The following is a 22629-nucleotide window of genomic DNA, read 5'->3' as shown; positions in this document are numbered from 1 at the left end:
CTTCAGTTAGATTTTATTCACACTGCCTAGTCGACATTTAGCAATTAAGTAAATATTCACTTCATATTCAACAGTTAACACAATTTTTGTTTACATATCTGTGTCCTTCCTTGACGTCGACTCCAAAATATAACAGTCCATTGAAATATAACCCCCCCCCAAAAAAAAGATTTCAAACCAGCAAACATCAGATTTTGAAAACCAAATTTTGTCCCATGAGAAACCATTTTGTGTTCAATGGCAACATTGTATTTTTTTAAATAGAAGACATTTGTAGATGAAGTATAACAACGTGGACCCTCCAAAAGTTTATTCTAATAATAAAACCATTTGTTGTTTAATAACTGAAGTGTTAATTGACTGGTCTGTATTTCATTCAAATGGTTTGACTAAAAGCTGTTTGGATTCACTTTTAAGTACGCGGGGTGATTGCGAATCCTAACATCGTTTTAGAGATGAAAACTGTTGAAGCTCAGGAGTCAGATGCCAAATGTTGTGATAGTCTATTCACGCCGCTCTACGGTTCATTCTTTGAAAATTTCCTGGCCGATTTGAACAAATTCTCTCGCTTCAACGAAGCGCTCTCGGTTCGCATCAGTTCATTGTTCCAAAGTCTGATTCTCATGTGTCAAACAATATTTGACATTTCAAATCAACTCTTCAACCACAAACGAATGACTTAAAAGGTTTCGCATGTGGGATTTTGTTTCTTCGAGGATGTTCAACCGTCAAGTAAACAACTATCTATTGTGTATTATCATGTGTCTAATCATACACGAATGATTAGCAAAGCCTTTACCACAAACTGAGCAAGAAAAGGGTTTTTCTCCCGCATGTATTCTCATGTGTCGAACCTTATCTGACTTTTTAATAAACTCTTTACCACAAACGGAACAACTCAAGACTTCTTTTCCTGCGTGTATTCTCAAGTGTTTAACCAAATCTGACTTTTTAGTTAGCTTTTCGCCACAAATTAAGCAACTCAAAGGATTTTTTCCATCATGTGTTTTTGTGTGTTTAACCATATTGGACTTTTTCGTAAACCTTTCCCCACAAACAAAGCAACTATATGCTTTTTCACCCGTGTGTATTGTCGTGTGTGATTCCATACTTTGTTTGCTCGAGAAGGCTTTACCGCAAAACAGGCAGCGAAAGGGTTTTTCACCAGTGTGCGTTCTCATGTGTCTAATCTTATCTGACTGCTTAGCAAAGGCTTTACGACAAACTGAGCAACTAAAGGGTTTTTCTCCCGTGTGTGTTCTCATGTGTCGAACCACATCCGACCGGTCTCTGAACTCTCTTGCACAAACTGAGCAATTGACCGTTTTTTTCCCTGTGTGTATTCTCCTGTGTTTAAACATATCTGCCTTGATTGAAAATGTTTCGCCACAAACTGAACAATTGTAGGATTTGTCGTCTGTGTGTAGTCTCATGTGTGTTTCCATACTCTGTTTGCTAGTGAACGCTCGACTACAGACCGAGCATGCAAAAGGTTTTTCTCCGGTATGTGTTCTTTTGTGTCTGACCATATCGGACTGTTTAGCAAACCCTTTACAACAAATTGGGCAGTTATAGGGTTTTTCTCCCGTGTGTATAGCCATATGATTAAACAAATATTGTTTAGCAAAGCTTACGCCACAAACAGAGCAAGTAACGCGCTTGCCACATTTTTCGGAAGTTTCCTTGTTGCCAGCTGTTGTCTCTTCTTGAGAGTTTTTCAGCTGTTCAGAGTCACCTTCACAGTTTGTGTCGCTCTCTATGACATCGCTGTCTGACAGTGGCGCCAGGAGCTCATCCGGCACCGGGCCACCACATCGCTCTCCACTTGGACTGCTATGATGAAGCTGTGAACATTCTGGTTGTTCCTCATCGACGTCTTCACTCCCCACAGAGATGCCAGTCGGTGTCAAGTTGCTGACATCAAACTCCTCTTCTTCCTTTTTAATGTGGGGGAGCTGAGGCTCGTCTTCTACTTTAATGAGGGGCAGCTGAGGAGTCTCTTGCTCCGAACTGGAGCGGCACCATTTGTCCCGGCAACCAGCCTGCTGCTGGATGTCTGGAAGGCACAACAAACCCAAACACAATTCAGATTCACATGCGGCAAATAGGAAATGCCCATTCACTGGCGACTTTCAGGGCTGGCTTGCCCATTAAGGCCTCTACACACCAATCCGACATCGGTCATCGGAAAGTCGGTACACGCCATCTGTTTGGCGTAGCGAGCAACGTCTGAAAGGCGGAGCCGTTGTTGATGCGTCTGGGGGGTGTTTTTGTCTGATTCAACATGTAGAATCGGGTCGGGCTGTCGGGACAAATGATCACGTGATTGGCTGTCAGATAGCGAATCAGTGCACAGGAGAAGTGACTAAAACAGACAAATTGTGAAAATTTAAGTTTTTCCCAAAGAACTGAATCAACTTTGCTAATTTTTCACATCTCCTCTATGGACATAATGGCTGGCTGGACAGAAGAGCGCAAATACGAATGAATCACACCCAGTCCGCTATTTGACGTCACCGTCAAAGGCTACGCATTGTACTTCTGTGGAAGCTGCGCATATTTAGAATAACTTGACAACTAACCCTGCACAAGGAACAGATCAAACAGATTCAATTTAAAGCAAGGTCCAATAAATATTACTACAAATGATAATAGACTGAAAAGTCTACATTTAAAAAAGAGGCATGGACATGCATACGCATTCCAATTATTTTGGTTTGTCAAATAAAACGAGATGTGACAATATCAAGTCATGATATTCTTGACCTTAACAGAACAGTTTGATATTTTAAATTGTATGACGTTATCTTATGAACTAAAGGGAATGTTAAACATCATATTTCTTTTGTAAAGTTATGTAAATCGTCATTGAAGGGGTGCCACATTGGCTAGGGTCGGCCCTGGCGTCTTGTTTTCATCTTAAAATCGTTAATCATTTTAAACACTGTTTTTATTTCGAAGTATTTCTAGTTACATACCTCGTAAGACAAAGAAAATACTCAGCTCAGACTCGTTGTCGTGCCGAATACGGAAACCAAACTTGTAACGTTATTACGTGGTAAATTTCACGTTTAAACGTGACAAATAATTTCTGAGAATTAAATGTTTCATATACGAGGCAGAAGTACTGTGATCACACCTTCGACGCCGATGGCAATTTGAGTCTTGTCAACAGCTTCTAGTTGTCGTCGGTGTCGTTCGCTTTCCTCTCGCGCGTGACAAAGTTGCTCCTCGTACGAAGCGATCGTTCTTTCGAACAGGCCGAAGATTTCGTCCGCGGCCGCGATAAGGCGCTCCCGTACCAACTCTTTCAACATTTTGATGGTGACGACAGCTCTACGAGCACACAGACAAGAGTTGGACCTTCCGGTTTCATAGCCAGTTGGATACCCCACGCCCCTTTTAACTGCGTGACGTGCAAACGGTGACGCTAGGCTCGAAGGGGCAAAACCCTCAGCGGCTCAGCGCGTTTTACGTGTGGACCGCAAGAAACCCGAAAATTCAGAGTTGCATATGCCTGCACACAACGTTATACAATCACGACAAAAAAAGAGGGGAGAAAATTTCATAGGTTATAAAATTGAGTTTTATTCAATGTCCTGGATTGATAGAACATGTTTTAGCATTGACACAAAAAAAGTAAAACCCCATTAAAATTCGTGGAGAAATGAGCAAGTTACGACTTGGGACTAATGTCCACATCTGTGGAGGGAACGTTGTCCCTCCCAACATGGCCGCCACGTTTGTAGTGGTCTGCAGTGCGCATGCGCAACTGATCGGCCATCTTGGATTGGAAGCAACGGCAGCAAACAAAAGGCCAAAATATGTAGTTCTAATCATGACAAATCCATATTTAACTAAAAAAAAATAATTAACAAAAAGCAACAAGATATTGACATTTTTAATGCCTTTTCCTCAAAAACCTTAGTAGCATATACGCAGAGACAGTTTTCCTGTTTGACTGTGAATTTAAATTTTTTTTACATTTATTGTCATTCTTTGGTCGTGACTATTTTATTTAATAATGAGAACACAATGTATATGTAATGGTTTTATTTTCTAACTGAATTTGTGACACTGTTATATTGTGTGTTTAAACGGTGCAATAAAGCATTAAAAAATAGTTCTAATTATGACAAACAAATGCAACAGAAGGCATTTTGGTGAGTCTACAGTAGACGGCGGAGAAAAGGTAGAGGAAAAAGTCACACAAATGCGCTTTAATAAGATTAAATGAAGTGTGTCAAGCGGGCAAATAAGTTCAAGGGCTTTTTTTTATTCTTTACTCATGTATCCAATTTGGACAGCGTTTTATCTTGAAATATCTAAAATACATAGGTGGTCCTTGCACGACATGCACAAAAAGATTATATATGAAAGATATGTGTAATACTGTACTTTAAAAGAGGCTTTCTCTAGAACATTAGAAAGTACAGAATGGTAGAGTTGGGCCAAATTATTGGTACTTTGTTCCTTAAAGAAAACCTCAGAGTGGTCACAGAAGTAACCTGAATATGACAACAGTAAGAATAAATAACAATTAACCAATGGAAAATAGACAAAGCTTTTGAATTGTGGCTCAATAGAATTATTAATAAAATAATAATAAAAAAATCAACAAAAACAATCAACAGGCCTGGACAAAAAATTAAAATCTGAATAAACAATGTTTACTTACGGTACTTAATATTTGAACATCTTGGTATAATGTAGGCCAGAAACTTGCACATGCTCAAGTCAGTACCTTGTAGCATTCCGGGAAAAATGCTACTTTTGTAGCATTTCGCATTCAAGTACATTTGAACATTCAGTATTTGTATCAGTCAAAAAATGTTTCCTTCACATTGGCAGGTCCTCGCCTCCATACGCTGACCGTATCGGACTGATTAGCAAACTCCTTAGCCCGAACTAGCAAGAAATGTATTTTCTCCCGTGTGTACCGTCATGTGTCTGACCTTATCGGATAGATTCTCAAACTCTCTTCCGCAAACTGAGCAACTCAAGCGTTTTTTCTCCAGATGCATTCTCATGTGTTTCACCATGGCTATCTTTTTAGTTATCATCTCGCCACAAATTGAGCAATTCAAGGGTTTTTTTCCTTGTGTGCGTTTTCATGTGACAAAGCATATTAGACTTTTGAATGAATGCTTTACCACAAATTGTGCAACTAAAAGGGTATTCCCCTTTGTGTATTTTCACATGCTTGATCAGGTTTGTCTTAATCTGGAAAGCTTTACCACATGTCGAGCAATGATGGCATTTTTGACCCGTGTGCAATTTCATGTGTTTGCCCATATTTTACTGCAAACTGAGCAACAGTAGGGTTTTTCTCCTGTGTGTGTTCTCCAATGAATAAGCATGTAAGTTTTACAAAAACTTTTACCACAAACTGAGCAGGTGTACAGTTTTCCACGGGTTTGTGACGCTTCCTTGTTGCCAAGAGTTCTTGTCTTTTTGCCGCCGCTGTCTGGCCAAGGAGCGGAAAGGTCGTCTGGTGACTTGCCTTAACCTTGGCCTCCTCTTGGACTGCGACGCCGAAGCTGTGAGCACTCGTCGTCTTTACTCCCCATAAAGACACGAGTCGACAACAACTCGCTGACATGAACCGACCCTTCTTTGTCCTAAATGTGAGGGGAAACTCGAACCTTCTCTTGCTCAGGGATTGACTGTAGATCAAGTTGTTCCTTATGAGCAGTCTGCTGCTGGAAGTCTGGAGGACACAAACAACAAAAATGCCGTTGAAATTATGTGGGAAAAATAACAGAGTCAGAATTATTACATATAAGCCAATATCACAAAATGAACATTTAGGACCTAACACAAAAAAGGAAAAGTGTGGATTTCATTGCAGATACAATTGTTTGTGAGGCCATTTTCAAGACGGACCTTTCAAGAGACGCTAGGTCGTCCAACACTCAGGAGTGCGTAAGTATGCTTCTGTATATTATTTCTCCAGCTGTGGTGTCATAAATTATGGTCATGTGAGAGGGGTTTATTCAAATCGGACTAAGTAGGACTTCACTGAAGATGTGCATGCCGTGGCATAAGCGGAAGTGACGTATTAGTTAGCGCGATGCGTGCTGCGCTACGCACTTACCCTTTCTGGTCGCTCGCTCTCATTTCGCGTTCGACAAAATTGCTCTTCGTACGATGCGATAATTTTCTCCAAGAACTCTGAACATTTCGGCCGTAACGAGTCGCTCCCCAATCAACCATTTCAACATTTTTGTCGTCGTATCGAAAGCTGCAATCTAGCCTTCATTTGTTTTTTCCTTTTGTTTATTGGCGTTTAAGGTGCATTACCGCCCCCTACCGGGGGTCTGTGTGTAACTACATTCTGAGGAGTGAGACCAAAACAAACGTTCATTCTTTATCATCCCAATTTCTTTCAGAAATTAAAACTTGGCTTCGTACTTATTCACTTGTTGTTATATTTTCAAGAGTAAATAAAATTGGCTGTTTGTTAACCACGTTACTTGAACGTTTAATATTTTATTAATATATACCCGATGCCAAATCACATTTGTATTATTGTGACGAGAATATCTTTAAAAAAAGAGACGCAATTTCCCAAATAGTCTGGCTATTCTTTCATAGCGCCTCAAGATGACAGCTGTTCGTAACTACGGGCCCTCCGCTGTCGCAAAACGACCGTAGAAGAAGAAAGGGCGGAAGTGCGCCGGCTTAAAGACAACAACCAGACAGCTTGACGGCGATCGAGTGAAATCGAGCGGAAAATTCATCCAAAAGTGCTAACTAGTTGGTACGGGTGCGGCTACTGACATGATCTGACTGTTGAATGGGACAATGGCGTTGCATGAGGAGAAGGAACCACAAAGAAAACAATTGGAATGTGATAGCGAGAATGTTATCTTGTCCAGCCAAGGTCTGTCCAATCGTCTGTTTACCATCAGCTAATCTCGTCGCCACTATTTTTTTCATACATTCTCTTTTAACTACTCTATCTCTACCATAACCTGACTTTATGAACAGTTTCCAAAATACTATGACTTTAGATATTAACTCTTGATAATGCACCGCTGCAAACTGAAAGTCATTCTAGGTCATATAAAACAACGTTCACATCATAAAGCTCACTGACAACACACCAAGATGTGCACTGAAGAATCTTAATTATAAGACATAGCTCACTTTCTTTGTCAACAGTTTTGTTTACGAAATAATTTCCACAATAACTCTTTATAATTTCCGTTACCTAAGTATTAATCTAAATCAGGACTTTTTTTTTAAATGATGAAAAACTCAAAAACTCTCTCTCTCTCTCTCTCTCTCTCTCTCAGCCTCTCTCTCTCTCTCTCTCTCTCTTTCTCCCTCTCTCTGATTTTCTCTCTGAATTATCTTGTATTGTTGTTTAAGAATAAAAAAATAATTTGGTCTTGTTTGCGTCCTGCAGACATCCAGCAGCTGATTGTTCATGAGGAAGACCTTCTCCCTCAGTCGCATGGAAGGAGCTGCAGTTTGGAGCAAGAGGATCCACAGCTCTTCCATATTAAAGAGGAAGAAGAGAATCCGTGGCCCCGCCATGTTAAAGAAGAGCAAGTGGATCGACAGTCCTTTCACGTTAAAGAGGAAGTGACGGATCCGCACACCGCCCACATTAAAGAAGAAGAGGAAGTGGTCCACATCAGCAAGTTGCCACCAACCGGCATCTCTGTGCACCAATCACCCGAGTGGTCGCAGCATCATCAGCACAGCACGAGTGGAGACTATTGCGGATTGCCGTCACCCGACCACCTGTTAGCGCCTCTGTCGGACAGCGACGACCTGGAAGAACCTTTGACGAGCGACGCAGACTGCCAAGCTGATGACAAGCAGTTACAAAGCTCCGGAAAGGAGACAAGTCTTGACCACAAGGAAACCTCACAAACATGTAAAAAACGTGTTCCCTGCTCAGTTTGTGGCAAAAGTTTAGCTCAACAACATTTGTATAGACATATGAGAACACACACTGGAGAAAAACCCTTCAGTTGCCCATTTTGCAGTAAAACGTTCTGTACAAAAGATCAAATGGAATCACACACAAGGATTCACACAGGAGATAACCCTTTTAGTTGCTCGGTTTGCGCTAAAACATTTATTCAAAAGGCGAATATGATTCGACACATGAGAACACATACAGGAGAAAAACCATTTAGTTGCTCGACTTGTGGTAGAGCATTTGCTCTAAAGGAGCACGTGGATTCCCACATGAGAGTGCACACGAGGGAAAAACCCTTTTGTTGCTCAATTTGTGGTCAAACATTCACCTTGAAAAAAAACCTGGCGCCACACATGAGAATCCACATGGGGGGGAAACCGTTTAATTGCTCTACCTGCGGTAAAACATACTCTCGAAAAGACTACCTGGAAACACACATGAAAACGCACACGGGAGAAAAACCCTATTGTTGCTCAGTCTGCGGTAAACGCTTCACTCTGAAGCGAAACATGGTCCCGCACATGAGAATACACACAGGAGAAAAACCCTTTCCTTGCTCAATTTGTGGGAAAAGATTCACTCTCAAGCAAACTATGGAATTACACATGACGATACACACAGGAGTAAAACCCTTCCATTGCTCCCTGTGTGATAAAGCATTTGCCGATAAGTCAAATATGAAATCGCACATGAGGACCCACGCGGGAATTAAAACCTGTTAGTTGCTCTGATTGTGGCGGAAGTTGTAATCATCAGTCCATTTTGACTGCAAGTGAACCCACAACAGAAGGAGGGAAGAATGAATGTTTGACAGTAATCAAGAGCAGGAGCCTAACATCTGAACTAACGTTAGTAGACCAAAACTAAAAATAACAAAAATAAAATTTGAAAAAACATTTTCACTACTGAAATAAAATTAATAAATGCTTTTAGAAAAGAAAAACTAACAGAAAATCCAACTTACGCTTACAAAACTAACTAATTAGAGCAAAAATAACCTTGGTTTTGGTCTTTGTTAATTAACGTAGATGAGCTTTCGGATTCATTTTAAATGCATTTATTTCGGTATTACTCTACATCCTTACAGAAGAAGGAAGGTCTTGAGGTTGTTACTTAACTTTATTACACAACCCTTGGTTAAATTTTTTTTATCTTACATGCGGCGAATATTCCTCATATTTAAAAAAAAAAAATTAATAAAACTAAAACAAGGCATTTCTGAAAAATAAAAACTAACAAACCTGCTTTAAAAACTTTAAAACTGAATTTTACAAAACTCAAAATTATATAAAAACTAACTATTGTGAAAAATCACAAATTGTAACCCTTTTAGAGAAAAAAGATGATACAATTTCAGTCAGTCTAACTACAACCATGCTGTTAAAAAACATCTGGCAATATTTCTTTAAAAACAAAAAACAGCAAAATGTAGTCACATTAATTTGTCTATAAAAATGTGCCGATTTCCACTGCTAAAATTTTCAGTTGGTAAATAAAACAACCCTGCTGTGCTGAATTAACTTGCCGCCTATTAGTTAAATATTTCAATATGATTTGCATACCAAATTGACTGTTATGAAACAGTAGACATAGCTGAGAGAGCAACGTTTAGCTAAGCTTGACCTACAGGATGATAACTTCTTTGCTTTTGTCATTCGGTTTGTTGTCTTGAGCACTGATGAGCTAGCTAAGAGCCTAAATGCAAAATTGCAGACGCTGATTTGCAGATTGAGTCTGTGTCATTCATTCAAGTCATATCTAATCGCTGAAAAAAATTGCTCAAGTTATGAACTAATACATTATTTGGGGGAATTTAAAGCCCTGTCTGTGTATGGTATAATAAACAATGTTATTTTACTTATGTACTTTTAATATTGTGTATACAGCAGTTACCTGTTCATTTTAGTGAGAAAGATGATTTCACGTACATGTGCTTTTGAATTTACATTTGTGAATGGTTAATTTAAAAAATATTTGTGACAATTAAAATGTTCAAAGTAGTTTTGTCTCAAGGTGTTTGGTGACATAAAAATAAGTTTATACAAAGAGTGATTTCAATCAACTACAGATATTACAAACATCATAAAAACATGACATGACAAAGCATCAATTTATATTTGTGCATCTTCCATTGCGAGGAATGGCCTGAGATTAGCATTTTTTCAGATGTGAAAAAGCATCACCCGTTTTTTTAAATGGACTGCAAATGAAAGAGTCTCAGTTTTTTTTTAACTTAACCTTGCAATCAAACGTTCAGTCATCGCTAAACAAAAAAAGACTACGTACGGTAATCTTTCTTGTCGCTGATCTCGTGTAGCGTCTCCACTACCGCCACAAGGGGGCAGCCGCGAACGCTCAGCTACCGCTAATCTACTACAGAAGAAGAAAAAAGGCGGAAGTTGGTAAGTAAGAAAAATACTGTTCTGTATGTTTTTAAAAAAAGTACCGAGCGATTCATAACAAATCTGGTCGTTTCCCAGAGTAATGGCGTCCTATGAGGAGAACGAGCGACAACGAAGAAAAGCGGGTGTTAATAATCTCATCGGGTTGTCCAGCCAAAGTCTCGGTATGTTTCTAAAAAAATTTAAATAAATCGTAGATTTGGGTTTTTGATTTCCACGAAATTTGCGATACAGATCATGGAGCAGTTGTGAAATGCGCTATATAAATAAAGTTGTATGATATTGTATCGTTTAAAGACGTTTTCAGTGCCCTTTTTTCGCTTCAAACCTCAATAACTCATAATCTTTATTCCGTTTTCAAAAGGCTGCCATCGCTGGGCTGCTTGCTAAACACAGAAACAGACAACCTATAAAACTCAACTCAACTTTACACACCCTTTAAAACACCATTTTCTTCATATGAAGTGCTTTACATGGAGTGAAACTTAATCACGTAATAAAAAAGACAATGAATAAAATTAAAAAGAAAAGTCCAATGTCATTGAATAAAAATGGAAAATAGGTCAAATCATTTCCTACCAGCTCAGATAACTGGCAGGAGACAGAGCAACTGTAGACACATGAAACGTCTACGTTGTTGTTTTCTTTTTATTATTTTTTGCAGCTATATACCTTTATCGTTTATACTGATTGTTATTAATGATGATGAATTATCATTTGCCTTGGTTGTGCCCTGCAGACACCCAGCAGCCGATTGGTCGTAAAGATGAATGGTCACATGGGGGGAGCTCCAATTTGGAGCGTGAGGATCCACAGCCCCCCAAAATCAAAGAAGAGGAGGATCAACAGGACTCACCTTTAAAAGAGGAAGAGAGGGAGTTTGATGTTATTAAGATGCCAAAGGCTGCCGTCTCCATAAAAAGTGACGACGACGAAGGCGAACCACCCAAGCGGGCTCGCCTTCATCATGATAGTCCAGATGGAGAGCGCTGCGGAGGACCACCTCCATGCGACCTCCTAGCGCCGTTGTCAGACAGCGACGATGTGGAAGAACTTTCTAGGAGTGACGCGGACTGTCAAAGTTATGACAAAGCATCAAACTGTTTTGAACAGCAGACAACTCTTGGCCGCAAGGATATGCCACAAACATGTGAAAAACAACTTACTTGCTCAGTATGTGGCCAAGGTTTTGTGAAAAAACAAATGATTCGCCACATGAGAATGCACACGGGAGAAAAGCCCTTTTGTTGTTCAATTTGTGGGAAATTATTCACTCAAAAGCCAAACATGGTCAAACACATGAGAGCACACGTGGACGAAAAACATTGCTCGTCTTGCGGCAAAACATTCACACTGAAGTCAAACTTGGAATCTCACATGAGAACGCATGTGGGAGAAAAATCTTTATGCTGCTCAATTTGTGGTGAAACAATCACTCTCAGGTCAGACATGGTTAAACACATGCAGACGCACATGGGAAAGAAACCCCATCAGTGCTCGCTGTGCGCTAAAACATTCTTGCAAACTTCTCACATGGTCACACACTTGAAAACGCACACCGGAGAAAAACCCTTTTGTTGCTCAATTTGCGGGAAATTATTCACTCAAAAGCGACTGATGGTCGCACACATGAGAACGCACACAGGGGAAAAACCCTTTAGTTGTGTCGTTTGTGCTAAAACGTTTTCTCAAAAGCCAAACATGGTCGCGCACATGCGAACACACACGGGAGAAAAACCTTACAGTTGCTCAGTTTGTGGTAAATTGTTCTCTCAAAAGCAAAATGTGGTGTCACACATGAGAACACACAAAGGCGAAAGGCCTTTTAGTTGCACAGTTTGTGGCCAAACATTCTCTTTAAAACAAAATCTGGTGACGCACCTGCGAATCCACACTGGAGAAAAACCATTCAGTTGCTCAGTGTGTGGTAAAACTTTCTCCCAAAAGGCAAGCATGGTAGCACACATGCGAGCGCACACAGGAGAAAAAACTTTCCGTTGCTCTGTTTGTGGTCAGTCGTTTTCTTTGAAACACAATCTAGCGACGCACATGAGAATACACACAGGAGAAAAACCGTTTAGTTGCCCAGTGTGTGACGAAAGTTATGCTCATAGGACCAGTTTAACTGTACACATGCGGACACACAACAGCGGAGAATAAATGTTTCACAGTCGTGTGCCCCGCCATACTGCGAAGCAGACCACATATTGTTTGTACTGAAGTTTCTTCTGAAATACAAAAGGAAATGTTCTCGAATATCACAATTCAAAACTATTTACGAAAATTTCAAACTCAGACCACAACTTTGCCGCAATAAATAAATGTTTTTTTTTCAACAGCAAACTACTTACTTGCAAGATTCTCCATAACTCATAAAAATAAATAACCCAATCTAATATTACCTTCCCGCAAATCTTACAAAATTCACAGTCAAGATGCACCACTTTGACATACGTCCTTGACACCAATTGCTACTTTCCTTGAATGCATGTGTAAAAAGGGTTCAAACGTCCTGCAATACATGAACTAGGATATTTGTTGTGCCATTTTTTATGTATATGTTCATTTCTTAGCTGTAAAGATGATTGTGAATTCAACCTCTTTGCAGCTGTTTCTTCTTCTACTCTCATCTTGAGTTGACAACAAACAGCCGCGAGATGGCAGCATTTCAACACCATGCATTCTTTGTCCTCGACAGTGACGGGCGACACTCACACACGAGTATACACGACCCAAGACCTAGCTGCTGCAGTTGTTCAATCCTAAATTGATATTCTTTTTTTTTATCAGTTCCTCATGGCCCCCAGCAAAGTATTTTTTATATTATATTTTTTTCTCCAGCCATTAACAGAATATTCCTGCATTTTCCAGGAAGTGCTTCCCTTTCTGAAATGTGATGAAATTACCGGACTTGTCCACATTCGCGTAGCTCTCACTTTGTTTTGTCACATGGCACGAAAATAAAACCATAGGAGCACAAACAATCAACGTTCAGGTTCGCTTCAAAGACATTTCATGAAGGGACAAGATAAGTCTGGAATTAAACGATACAGGGGACATAAAAAGTTGTCGCACCCTTGTTCAAATGCCAGGTTTTTGTCATATACAAAAATTAGATCAAGATGTACCATTTAAATTTATTGTCCACCATTAATACAACATATAAACTGGACGACTGTATTTAATATTGTACATATGTATGTTTTGTTGTTCAAATGTGTGTGGAAATCATATAATAAAGCCTCTTTTTAAGAAGTGCTCACTATCTGCCAAAGTGCTTTATTTTAGTCACAACAGTGACATAAAAAAATCAACGCAAAATAAAAATAAGTAACCGGAATTGTCTTCCTGCGTAAGGTCATGTGACGTCACGTTTACCTGTTAAAGTAACTGGTATTGCAACTCACTACTTCTCAGTTGTTTGGTTTAAAAAAAACATGTGGGTAACCAGAAAAAAAAATAAAATCTTGCCGTTTCCAAATACTTTCGTGTTTGACTTTGGCTTGAGGCGCTCTTAAATGCCGCCACAAGAAGGCGGTCATAGATTCCCATGGACACATTGCTGCCGCGGAAATAACCGAAGAAGAAACAAAACCGGAAGTTGGCGTTGCTTCAAAACGGCGACCAGGTGAACTCATATGAGGGGGGAAAAAGCATAAAAAAGTTGAAATAGTTGGTACGAGAACGACTAATAACATATGGATTGTTTAACAGAGCAATGACGTCGCGCGAGGAGAACGAGCGACCACAAAAACAAATGGAAGTTGCTAGCAAGATTCACATCGGGTTGTCCTGCCAAGGTATGTCCACAAGTCCATTAGTGTTCTACATTTAATATTTTTTACATTAATAATTCAATTAAAGGGCTTCTCGGTGAATTGATTAATATCGATAGTAAAAAAATAACAGCAACACACTAAGTGATAGTTTACCCGTGACGTCACTAATCACTTGGCTCACTATCAACAACCCGCTGTTATACGATGTTGTTGTACTTAGTTCATAGCCAAAAAATGCTAAATTTCCGTGTGGTGTTTGGTTGCACCAATACAGTCTCATCGTTTACTGGCGTCTTGTTGCAGTCATGGGTATGGTGAAATTGAAGCTTGCACCAATCAGCCAGATGCTAAATCTCTGATTCACAATGACCATTGTGTACTGAAGACATTTGGGTTTCAGATTAAAAGATGAGTATGAGACAAAAATGTCATGTTTATCATTTCTAGATGTGTTAGATTACTCAGGACAGAACGCTTTTTGTTTGAAGTATTGGAGCGGACATTAATAAATTTAACTTGAAGTGAATGTCATTTCCTTTGGCAGAATAACATTTACGTGCAATAACTGCATCAAGCCCGCAACCCATTGCATGTTGTAGTCTTGATTTGAAATGCGTTTGCAGGCCTTTACTGCAGGCTCTTTCACTTCAAGTTTGTTTTCCCCCCTTTAGTCTCCTGTTCGGGAGATAAAATGCAGTCTCTGCCTGACTTTTTCTGACCTCTGCGGAGGGAGATGAGATCAGTGGACAAGATTGTTTTCATTTTCAGGAATCGGCCGATCATGAATCCCCCAAATTTAAAGAAATCTGCCTGGATTCCAATCCCGGTTGATCAATCGATGCATCCCTAATTCCAAATGAAGAATACAACAGCCAATGGATTGCAGGTTTGATGCAGTTATTGCAAGAAAGCGTTATGCCACCAATTATGAAATGGTAAAAAGTTCATTTAATAACGTCTGTTGCAATACTTTTGCTCACTTGAAAAGTGGAAAAAAAAGTGAGTGGCTTCAAGTGTTCTGTCCTGAGTTGTTGAACACATCTAGATGTAAATAGCATTAATTAAAAGCTGGACTTCCCAACTTTTGTCTCATATCAACCTTTATATCTGAAACCTTCATGTCTTCCGTACACAACAAAAACAAAAGAATTGACCTTGCCTGGCTTTTTCGGACAGTGTCGATAAATGTGTGTTAGTAATTTGAGTAATTTCATTGCCTTGCTTGTGCCCTGCAGACATCCAGCAGCTTATTGGTCATCAGGAAGTACTGGCCCCGAGTTCCGCTTTCCGGCGTGAGGATCCACAGAACCTTCACATTAAAGAGGATGAAGAGGATCCACTGCCGCTACACTCTAAAGAGAATGAAAAGGATGCAAAGCCAAGTCATGATCAAGACAAAGGGGAGGAGCCACAGCTCTCACAAATTAAAGAGGAAGATAAGGAGTTCCATATCAGCCAGCTGGCGCAGACCGGCTTCTATGTGAAGATCAAAGATGAGCCACTTGAGCTGATGCAGTGTCGTCATCCCAGTCGAAAGGGAGACCCCTGTGGAGGGACATCGCCAGACGAGCTCTTGGCACCGCTATCCGAGAGCGACGACATGGAGAGCGACGCAAACTTTGAAGGTGACGACAAACAGTCAAAGCGCCACGGGAAGGCAACTTCACAAACGTGTCCAAAAAGTTTGGCCCGCTCCATTTGTGGTGAACCCTTAATTCAAAAATCAACACTGGTTAGCCACATGAAAACGCACATGAATGCAAAACCCCTGCGTTGCCCTTTGTGTGTGAAAACCTTTTCTCACAAGACACAAGTGGTACAGCACATGAGAATCCACACAGGGGAAAAACCTTTCTGTTGCTCAGTTTGTGGTAAAACGTTCTCGAATCAGTCAAACATGGTTAAACACATGAGAACACACACGGGAGAAAAACCCTACAGTTGCTCAATATGCTGTAAGAAATTCTCACAAACATCACACATGGCTACACACATGAAAATACACACGGGAGAAAAGCCGTTTGGTTGCTCAGTTTGTGGTAAAAGATTCACCCTGAAGCGAAACATGGCAGCGCACACGAGAACGCACACTGGAGAAAAACCTTTTTGTTGTTCCGTTTGCGGAGAAGCGTTCTCGCAAAAACGACACCTGGGACGACACATGAGCGCGCACACAGGAGAAAACCCTTTCACTTGTTCCATTTGTGCGAAGACATTCACCCAAAAGCAAAATCTGCTATCACACACAAGAACACACACTGGAGAAAAACCTTTCTGTTGCCCCATTTGCGGTAAAACATTCTCGAACAAGTCCAACATGTCAAAACACATGAGAACGCACACGGGAGAGAAACCCTTTTGTTGCTCATTGTGCAATAAAACATTCTCTCAAACGTCACACATGGCAACGCACATGAAAATGCACACAGGGGAAAAGCCTTTTACATGCTCAATTTGTGATAAAAGATTCACTCTCAAGCGAAGCATGGTCGCACACGTGAGAACACACACCGGTGAAAAACCCTTTCGTTGCTTAATTTGTGCAAAAGCATTCTCTCAAAAACGGCAACTGGTGCCACACATGAAAACGCACACGGGAGAAAAACCCTTTTGTTGCTCATTCTGTGACAAAACATTCTCTCAAAAGTCACACATGGTGTCACATGTGAAAATACACACAGGGGAAAAACCCTACAGCTGCTCACTCTGTAGTCAAACATTCATTCAAAAACGCAGTCTGATGTTACACACAAGAACGCACACTGGCGAAAAACCCTTTCATTGCTCATTGTGCACAAAGATGTTCTCTCATAAATCATGCGTGGCATCACACATGAGAATACACACAGGAGAAAAACCCTTCCGTTGCTCTGTGTGTGATCAATCTTTTATTCAGAAGCACAGTCTGACGTCACACATGAGGACACATACTGGAGAAAAGCCATTTAGTTGTTCCACTTGTGGGAAAGCATTCTCTCAAAAGCCACACCTGGCATCACACATGAGAACACACACAGGAGAAAAACCCTTTTGTTGCTCAGTTTGTCCTAGAACATTTTCTCATAAGTCCAATATGGTCAAACACATGAGAACACACACGGGACAAAAAAGCTCAGTGGAAGTTGAGCTCTCAAGGCCAGTTTGACTGCACACTTGTGGACACAAAACAAACAAAGATGAATGTAGAAAATGGTAATCCTGAGTGATGGCGTATGCAAAACTTTGTCTTTACTGAATGTTATTCCATTGATCAGTAAATGTCCAATTTAGTTGTGTAGTGCAGTTATTTTCCAAGTGTGGTACACTGTTTCCCTCTCGTGGTACATTTAAAAAAAATCAATGAACCTAATGTAAATCTCAATTTTCTGAAAATATTAAGAATTAATTTTTAAGCAATGCTCGCCCGTTTAAGCTTTTTTTTTTAAATACAGCACTATACTTTTTTTTTTTACATTTTTAAAATAAAGATTCTTTTTTTTAAGTAGAATTGTGTTTCATTTTAGTACAGGACATCAGCATTTAATCGTTTTCTAGTTTTTTTAAAGTACATTATTCATTTGACTATTATGTGCAATTAATTTTTGTATTAAAGTTAATGTTCAACATGTATAATGTTACAATGGCTTTCAGTAAATTTAAATATTCTTTTGTTGAATGAAACCACTTTCCACTATTTTGATGAACACTATGGCTACAGTTATCAAATTTAGGGAACCCATTCTTCGATTAGCCTGTTGATGAATCGATTAATCGGACAGAAATTCCCAACATATTTCTACTCCAAGTAGGGTGTGGATCTGCTGTAATGTTAATCTGTGTGGCAAAAAGGATCACCCCAATGATCACAAGCTTTAGGAAGCTTCTCTTTTATTAATATTAAATCACTAAAATTATCTAGACACTATCCTGTGTGTATGTGTATAAATGTATTGGTCCATCTTAGCTAACTTTTTTTACGTCATTATTTTAGTATACACTAGCTCATTTGAATGGCACGACTTTTTTTTTTAAGCAAATACATTAAATATATGTCCTTGATGCTAATGGTCAAGTTGTTCGCTGTCTTGTGTCAGTCATTTGTCAAAACCTGAGCAAGGACGTCGCATTATCCTGCTTGAGGTTGCACACATGGTCAGCAAATTGCGTGTAATACTTAGTAAATTCAATTAAACTGTAAAGTTCCATACAGTAGAAATCAATTAATTTCCTTGTTTTAAAGCATGTGGACTTTTATTTCGAAAGATACAAAGAACACTGCCCTTGGTAACTTACATCATGTACGAAACTAACGAGACGGCAAGGAAGAGAGTCAAATGAAACTAATGGTTGTCTGAGCAACATTTTAGTAGTTTTATTACAAATCAAACATTGATTGTGAGGGGAAAAACATTTTTTAAGAGCTCTTGCAACTCACTAAACAACATAATTCACATCGCCGCAAGATGGCAGCCTTGCGTTGCCATGGACACCGCTGCCGTAAAATGTGCCGCGAAGAAAAAAAAACGGAAGTTGGCTTGGCTTCAAGACGACACAAAGACGACGCGACGGCAACCAGGTGAAAATGAGTGTGTTTAGAAAACCAACGAAATTTTGAACTATTATCAATATTGAACAGAACAATGGCTACGTACGAGGAGAACGAGGGACAACACAAAGATCTGGAAGCTGTTGGCGAAAACAACATCTTTTTGTCCATCCAAGGTATGTCCACTAATCTTGTATTTAGGTACCGTCGCCTCAAGCATCAGCAAAACGAAAATTTATGACTGAGGAAAAACTTGGTGCACCCTGCCTTGCCTGACAGTGCGGAAGAAGTAAGAAGCTCGACACATAGCAACAAAAGAACACTGTTATGTAACAAACATGCTTGCAATACAGAAACCACACGCTGACTCTTTCAGGGCACACATCTTAACAATTAATGGAACACAATAAAGGAATTAGGAAATTAATATTCATCAGGGTAAAAGGTTTTCAGGGGTGAATGCTTGCTTTTCACACTTCTTTGTTCACTTTTCGATTCTAACATAAATTGGTGCATTTTAAATGGAACCAACACTATACACTACCTATAAATAGTTGAACATATTTCACTTTTCTTGGGCACCAATCAATTTTTTTAATGTAGAAGGGAATGAAATCATACGAGTAAAATTATGGTAATTCAGTGCTAAGCCCTTGAATTGACTTTTAATTTTGTTTTTATTCAACCTTAATACAAATGGTCCCGATGGCATAGTGGTACACTTGCCTGACTTGTGTGCGGGCAGTGTGGGATCGGTTTCCACTCAGTGATGGTGTTGTTGTGTCCCCTGTGTCTGACTGGCGACCAGTTCGGGGCCTAGTGCGCCTTTTGCCCGTAGTCAGATGGGATACGCTCCCGTGACTCTGAACAGAATAAGTGGTGTGGATGATGACACTCAAAAGGTTTTGTTTTTGTAGTGTGCATAATAAAATCCACATTCAAAATGTGGTATGTACCTAAAAGAAAAAAAAAACTTGATCCTTGGCCAGAAACGTTGGGCCAATTTAGAGTGTTCAATTAACCTAATCATGCATGTCTTCGGAATGTGGGAGGAAACCTGAGTACTCGGAAAAAACCCACGCAGGCACGGGGAGAACCTACAAACGCCACACAGGAAGGCCAGAGCCCGGGATTGAACTCTGCATCTCTGCACTGTGGGGCCGACAAGCCGCCCATTGAGTCATATATTTTGAAAAATTAAATATATAAAGAGCATCAATTTTGCACATACTTTGTCCACATTTTAAGTGGCATTTCTGTCCTACTTCTAGTTATGAAGTGTCCGGTCCTATGTGCACACCCGAGTGGCACTGATGAGAAATGACGCCATCCCTGGTCTAATGTATTCAAAAAGTGCCAAAACATGCCATAGATAAGGAAAGGTTCAGATTGTCCTGCAAGCAAAGGTTTCAGCAATGTAACGGCCTAGCTCAAGTCCTAATCAAAATCCTCAGACTCCGTGGCCGGACGTGCTTGCAGTCAATCACGATGACGTCATCAACAAGCGTTGTCGCAATTGCTCGCTGTGCTAGGCATTGTTTTTGCAATTTCTTTTAACAATATATCACAGTTGTTATAGTAACATCATTCATTGACTTGCATGTGTCCTGCAGGCATCCAGCAGCTGATTAGTCATGACGAAGAACTTCTCCTCCAATCACATGGGGGGTCCTCCAGTTTGGTGCGTGAGAATTCATATCCTCATATTGTTAAAGAGGAAGAGGAGGATCCACAGTCCTCTCCAGTTGAAGAGGAGGAAGACGATCCCCAGTTAGCCCACGTTAAAAAGGAAGAAGAGGAGATTGATGTCAACATGTTGCCACCAACTGCCACCTCTGCCAAGTGTGAAGGCGATGAAAACGAACAACGCGGGCGGTCACCGCTTCATCATCACCGTCCAAATGGAGAGTGCTGTGGAGGACCCCCACCAGACGACCTCTTAGCTCCTCTGTCAGACATCGACGACATGGAAGAACCTTTGAGGGGGAACAAAGACTGTAGAGGTGACGACAAACAGCTGAAAAGCAGCAAAAAGGAGAAAAGTCTTGCTAGCAGGCCAACGTCACAAATGGGTGAAAAATGTTTTTCGTGCTCAGTTTGTGGCAAACGTTTGGCTAAAAAAGCACATGCTCGGCACATGAGGACACACACAGGTGAAAAACCCTTCACTTGCTTAACTTGTGGTAAAGCGTTCGCTTTGAAGTCAAACATGGTATCACACATGAAGACACACTCAGGTGAAAAACCGTTTTGTTGCTCAAGCTGTGGTCTTAGATTCACTCTAAGGTCAAACATGGTGAAGCACATGAGAACGCACACAGGAGAAAAGCCCTACAGTTGCTCAATTTGTGCTAAAACGTTCTCTCGGAGATCACACATGGTAACACACATGAGAACACACACGGGAGAAAAACCCTTTTCTTGCTCACTTTGTGGTACACGATTCACTGCAAAGAAAACCATGACAGAACACCTGAAAACACACACAGGTGAGAAACCCTTTTGTTGTTCAGTTTGTAGTAAAACTTTCTCCCAGAAACGACATCTGGTAAAACATGTGAGAACACACGCAGGGGAAAAACTATTTAGTTGCTCGACGTGTGGAAAAACATTCTCGAGAAACGGCAGAATGGAAACGCACATGAGAACCCACACGGGGGAAAGAACTTTTAGTTGCTTACTTTGTGCCCACATCTTCTTTAAAAAACAAAACCTGCTGTCGCACATGAGAACTCACATGGGAGAAAAACCTTTTAGTTCTTCAGTTTGGGATGAAGCATTCTCTCAAAAACGCCAATTGGTTCCACACATGAGAATACACAAAGAACAAAAACTCTTTAGTTGCTCAGTTTGTGATCAAAAATTCATTCATAAACAAAGTCTGTTATTGCACAAGAAAGCACACACAGGAGAGAAAGCCTTTATTTGCTCCACATGTGGTAAAACCTACTTGCGAAAAGACTATTTGGAAACACACATGAGAACCCACACAGGTGAAAAACCCTTTTGTTGCTTAACTTGCAGGAAAGGATTCACTCAAAAGTCAGTCCTGGTTCGACACATGAAAACGCACACGGGAGAAAAACCCTTCAGTTGTCCTTCGTGTGATAAAACATTCTCTCATAAATCACACGTGGTTTCCCACATGACGACACACACTGGAGGAAAACCCTTTTGTTGCACCATTTGTGGCAAAGGGTTCGCCCAAAAGTCAGTCATGGTTAGACACAAGAAAATGCACACGGGTGAAAAACCCTTTCGGTGCTCAACTTGTGGGAAAACTTACTCGAGAAAAGACTATTTGGAATCGCACATGAGAACGCACAGAGGAGAAAACCCCTTTTGTTGCTCCTCTTTGGTGAAAGCTTCACTCAAAGAGTCAATTTGACGGCACACTTGAGGACACACGACAACGGCGAATAAATCATTTTGTGCAGTACTGCAGCATCTGAAACCGACCACTTAAAAACAATTGGGAGGGATTTTGTCTTATAGGTGAGATGAAAATGTCTTTTTTGCTCTAAATGAAGAAGCAAACATTTTTGTCATGTGTTTTAAATGTGAAAAAAAATCTATGCTAATGTACTCTAATAAAAACACAATAATGTGAAAATTAAATAAAATATAAATAATTCAACCATTTGTGCATCATGATTTCATGTTTCAATGCCCATCAACGTTGCGTCTTCTCCGTGATGTGCTCCTTGGCTACCAGATGGCATGGTACACTTTTCTCCACTTGTTGATGTACTAAAATAGCATGCAGCGCAAAGTTTATATGCGTTGTGCTGAACACACATTTTGCATTTCAAAGTGGTACTTTTTAAAAGCGCCACAGCGAATCAGTTGCATTCATCTAACCCTGTCCTCTGCATCCTCTGCTCTCACCCCAACTACTTTCATGTCCTCTTTAACTACATCCATAAACCTCGTCTTTGGTCTTCCTCTAGACCTCTTGCCTACTTACAATAGTCTCTATTACTT

General features: G+C 40.2%; 3 protein-coding genes and 1 pseudogene across 5 annotated transcripts; 3 read left to right on the top strand and 1 right to left on the bottom strand.

Moving 5' to 3' along the window:
• Positions 1 to 7: 7 nt before the first annotated feature.
• Positions 8 to 3375, bottom strand: LOC148343785 (uncharacterized). The gene is made up of 2 exons (XM_088288729.1): positions 3140 to 3375; positions 8 to 2056 (listed from the first exon to the last, which is right to left on the bottom strand). Exons 1-2 carry the CDS (start codon positions 3315 to 3317, stop codon positions 741 to 743), a joined length of 1494 nt encoding a protein of 497 aa, XP_088144855.1. The 5' UTR covers positions 3318 to 3375; the 3' UTR covers positions 8 to 740.
• A 6952-nt stretch (positions 3376 to 10327) lies between these two features.
• LOC148343784 (uncharacterized) lies at positions 10328 to 13596 on the top strand. The gene is made up of 3 exons (XM_088288705.1): positions 10328 to 10341; positions 10420 to 10505; positions 11081 to 13596. Exons 2-3 carry the CDS (start codon positions 10424 to 10426, stop codon positions 12499 to 12501), a joined length of 1503 nt encoding a protein of 500 aa, XP_088144831.1. The 5' UTR covers positions 10328 to 10341; positions 10420 to 10423; the 3' UTR covers positions 12502 to 13596.
• Positions 13597 to 13838: 242 nt separating this feature from the next.
• On the top strand, positions 13839 to 17581 carry LOC148343783 (uncharacterized). 2 transcript variants are annotated; one of them, XM_088288378.1, is made up of 3 exons: positions 13839 to 13969; positions 14056 to 14141; positions 15356 to 17581. In XM_088288378.1, exons 1-3 carry the CDS (start codon positions 13860 to 13862, stop codon positions 17263 to 17265), a joined length of 2106 nt encoding a protein of 701 aa, XP_088144504.1. In that variant the 5' UTR covers positions 13839 to 13859; the 3' UTR covers positions 17266 to 17581. The 2 variants fall into 2 exon arrangements, with proteins under 2 accessions (XP_088144504.1, XP_088144511.1); XM_088288385.1 differs by lacking the exon at positions 13839 to 13969 and having other exon boundaries at positions 13976 to 14141.
• Positions 17582 to 18614: 1033 nt separating this feature from the next.
• On the top strand, positions 18615 to 22282 carry LOC148343782 (uncharacterized; annotated as a pseudogene). The gene is made up of 3 exons (XR_015842029.1): positions 18615 to 18675; positions 18736 to 18821; positions 20259 to 22282. The product of XR_015842029.1 is annotated as an uncharacterized LOC148343782 (transcript).
• The last annotated feature ends 347 nt before the right edge of the window (positions 22283 to 22629 follow it).

This window comes from Idiotropiscis lumnitzeri, chromosome 1, assembly GCF_059441095.1.
Source record: "Idiotropiscis lumnitzeri isolate Australia: NSW breed Sydney's pygmy pipehorse chromosome 1, RoL_Ilum_1.0, whole genome shotgun sequence".
Lineage (NCBI taxonomy): Eukaryota > Metazoa > Chordata > Actinopteri > Syngnathiformes > Syngnathidae > Idiotropiscis > Idiotropiscis lumnitzeri.
Note: the sequence above shows the minus strand (reverse complement) of the source record. Positions and strands in the feature narration are given on the sequence as shown.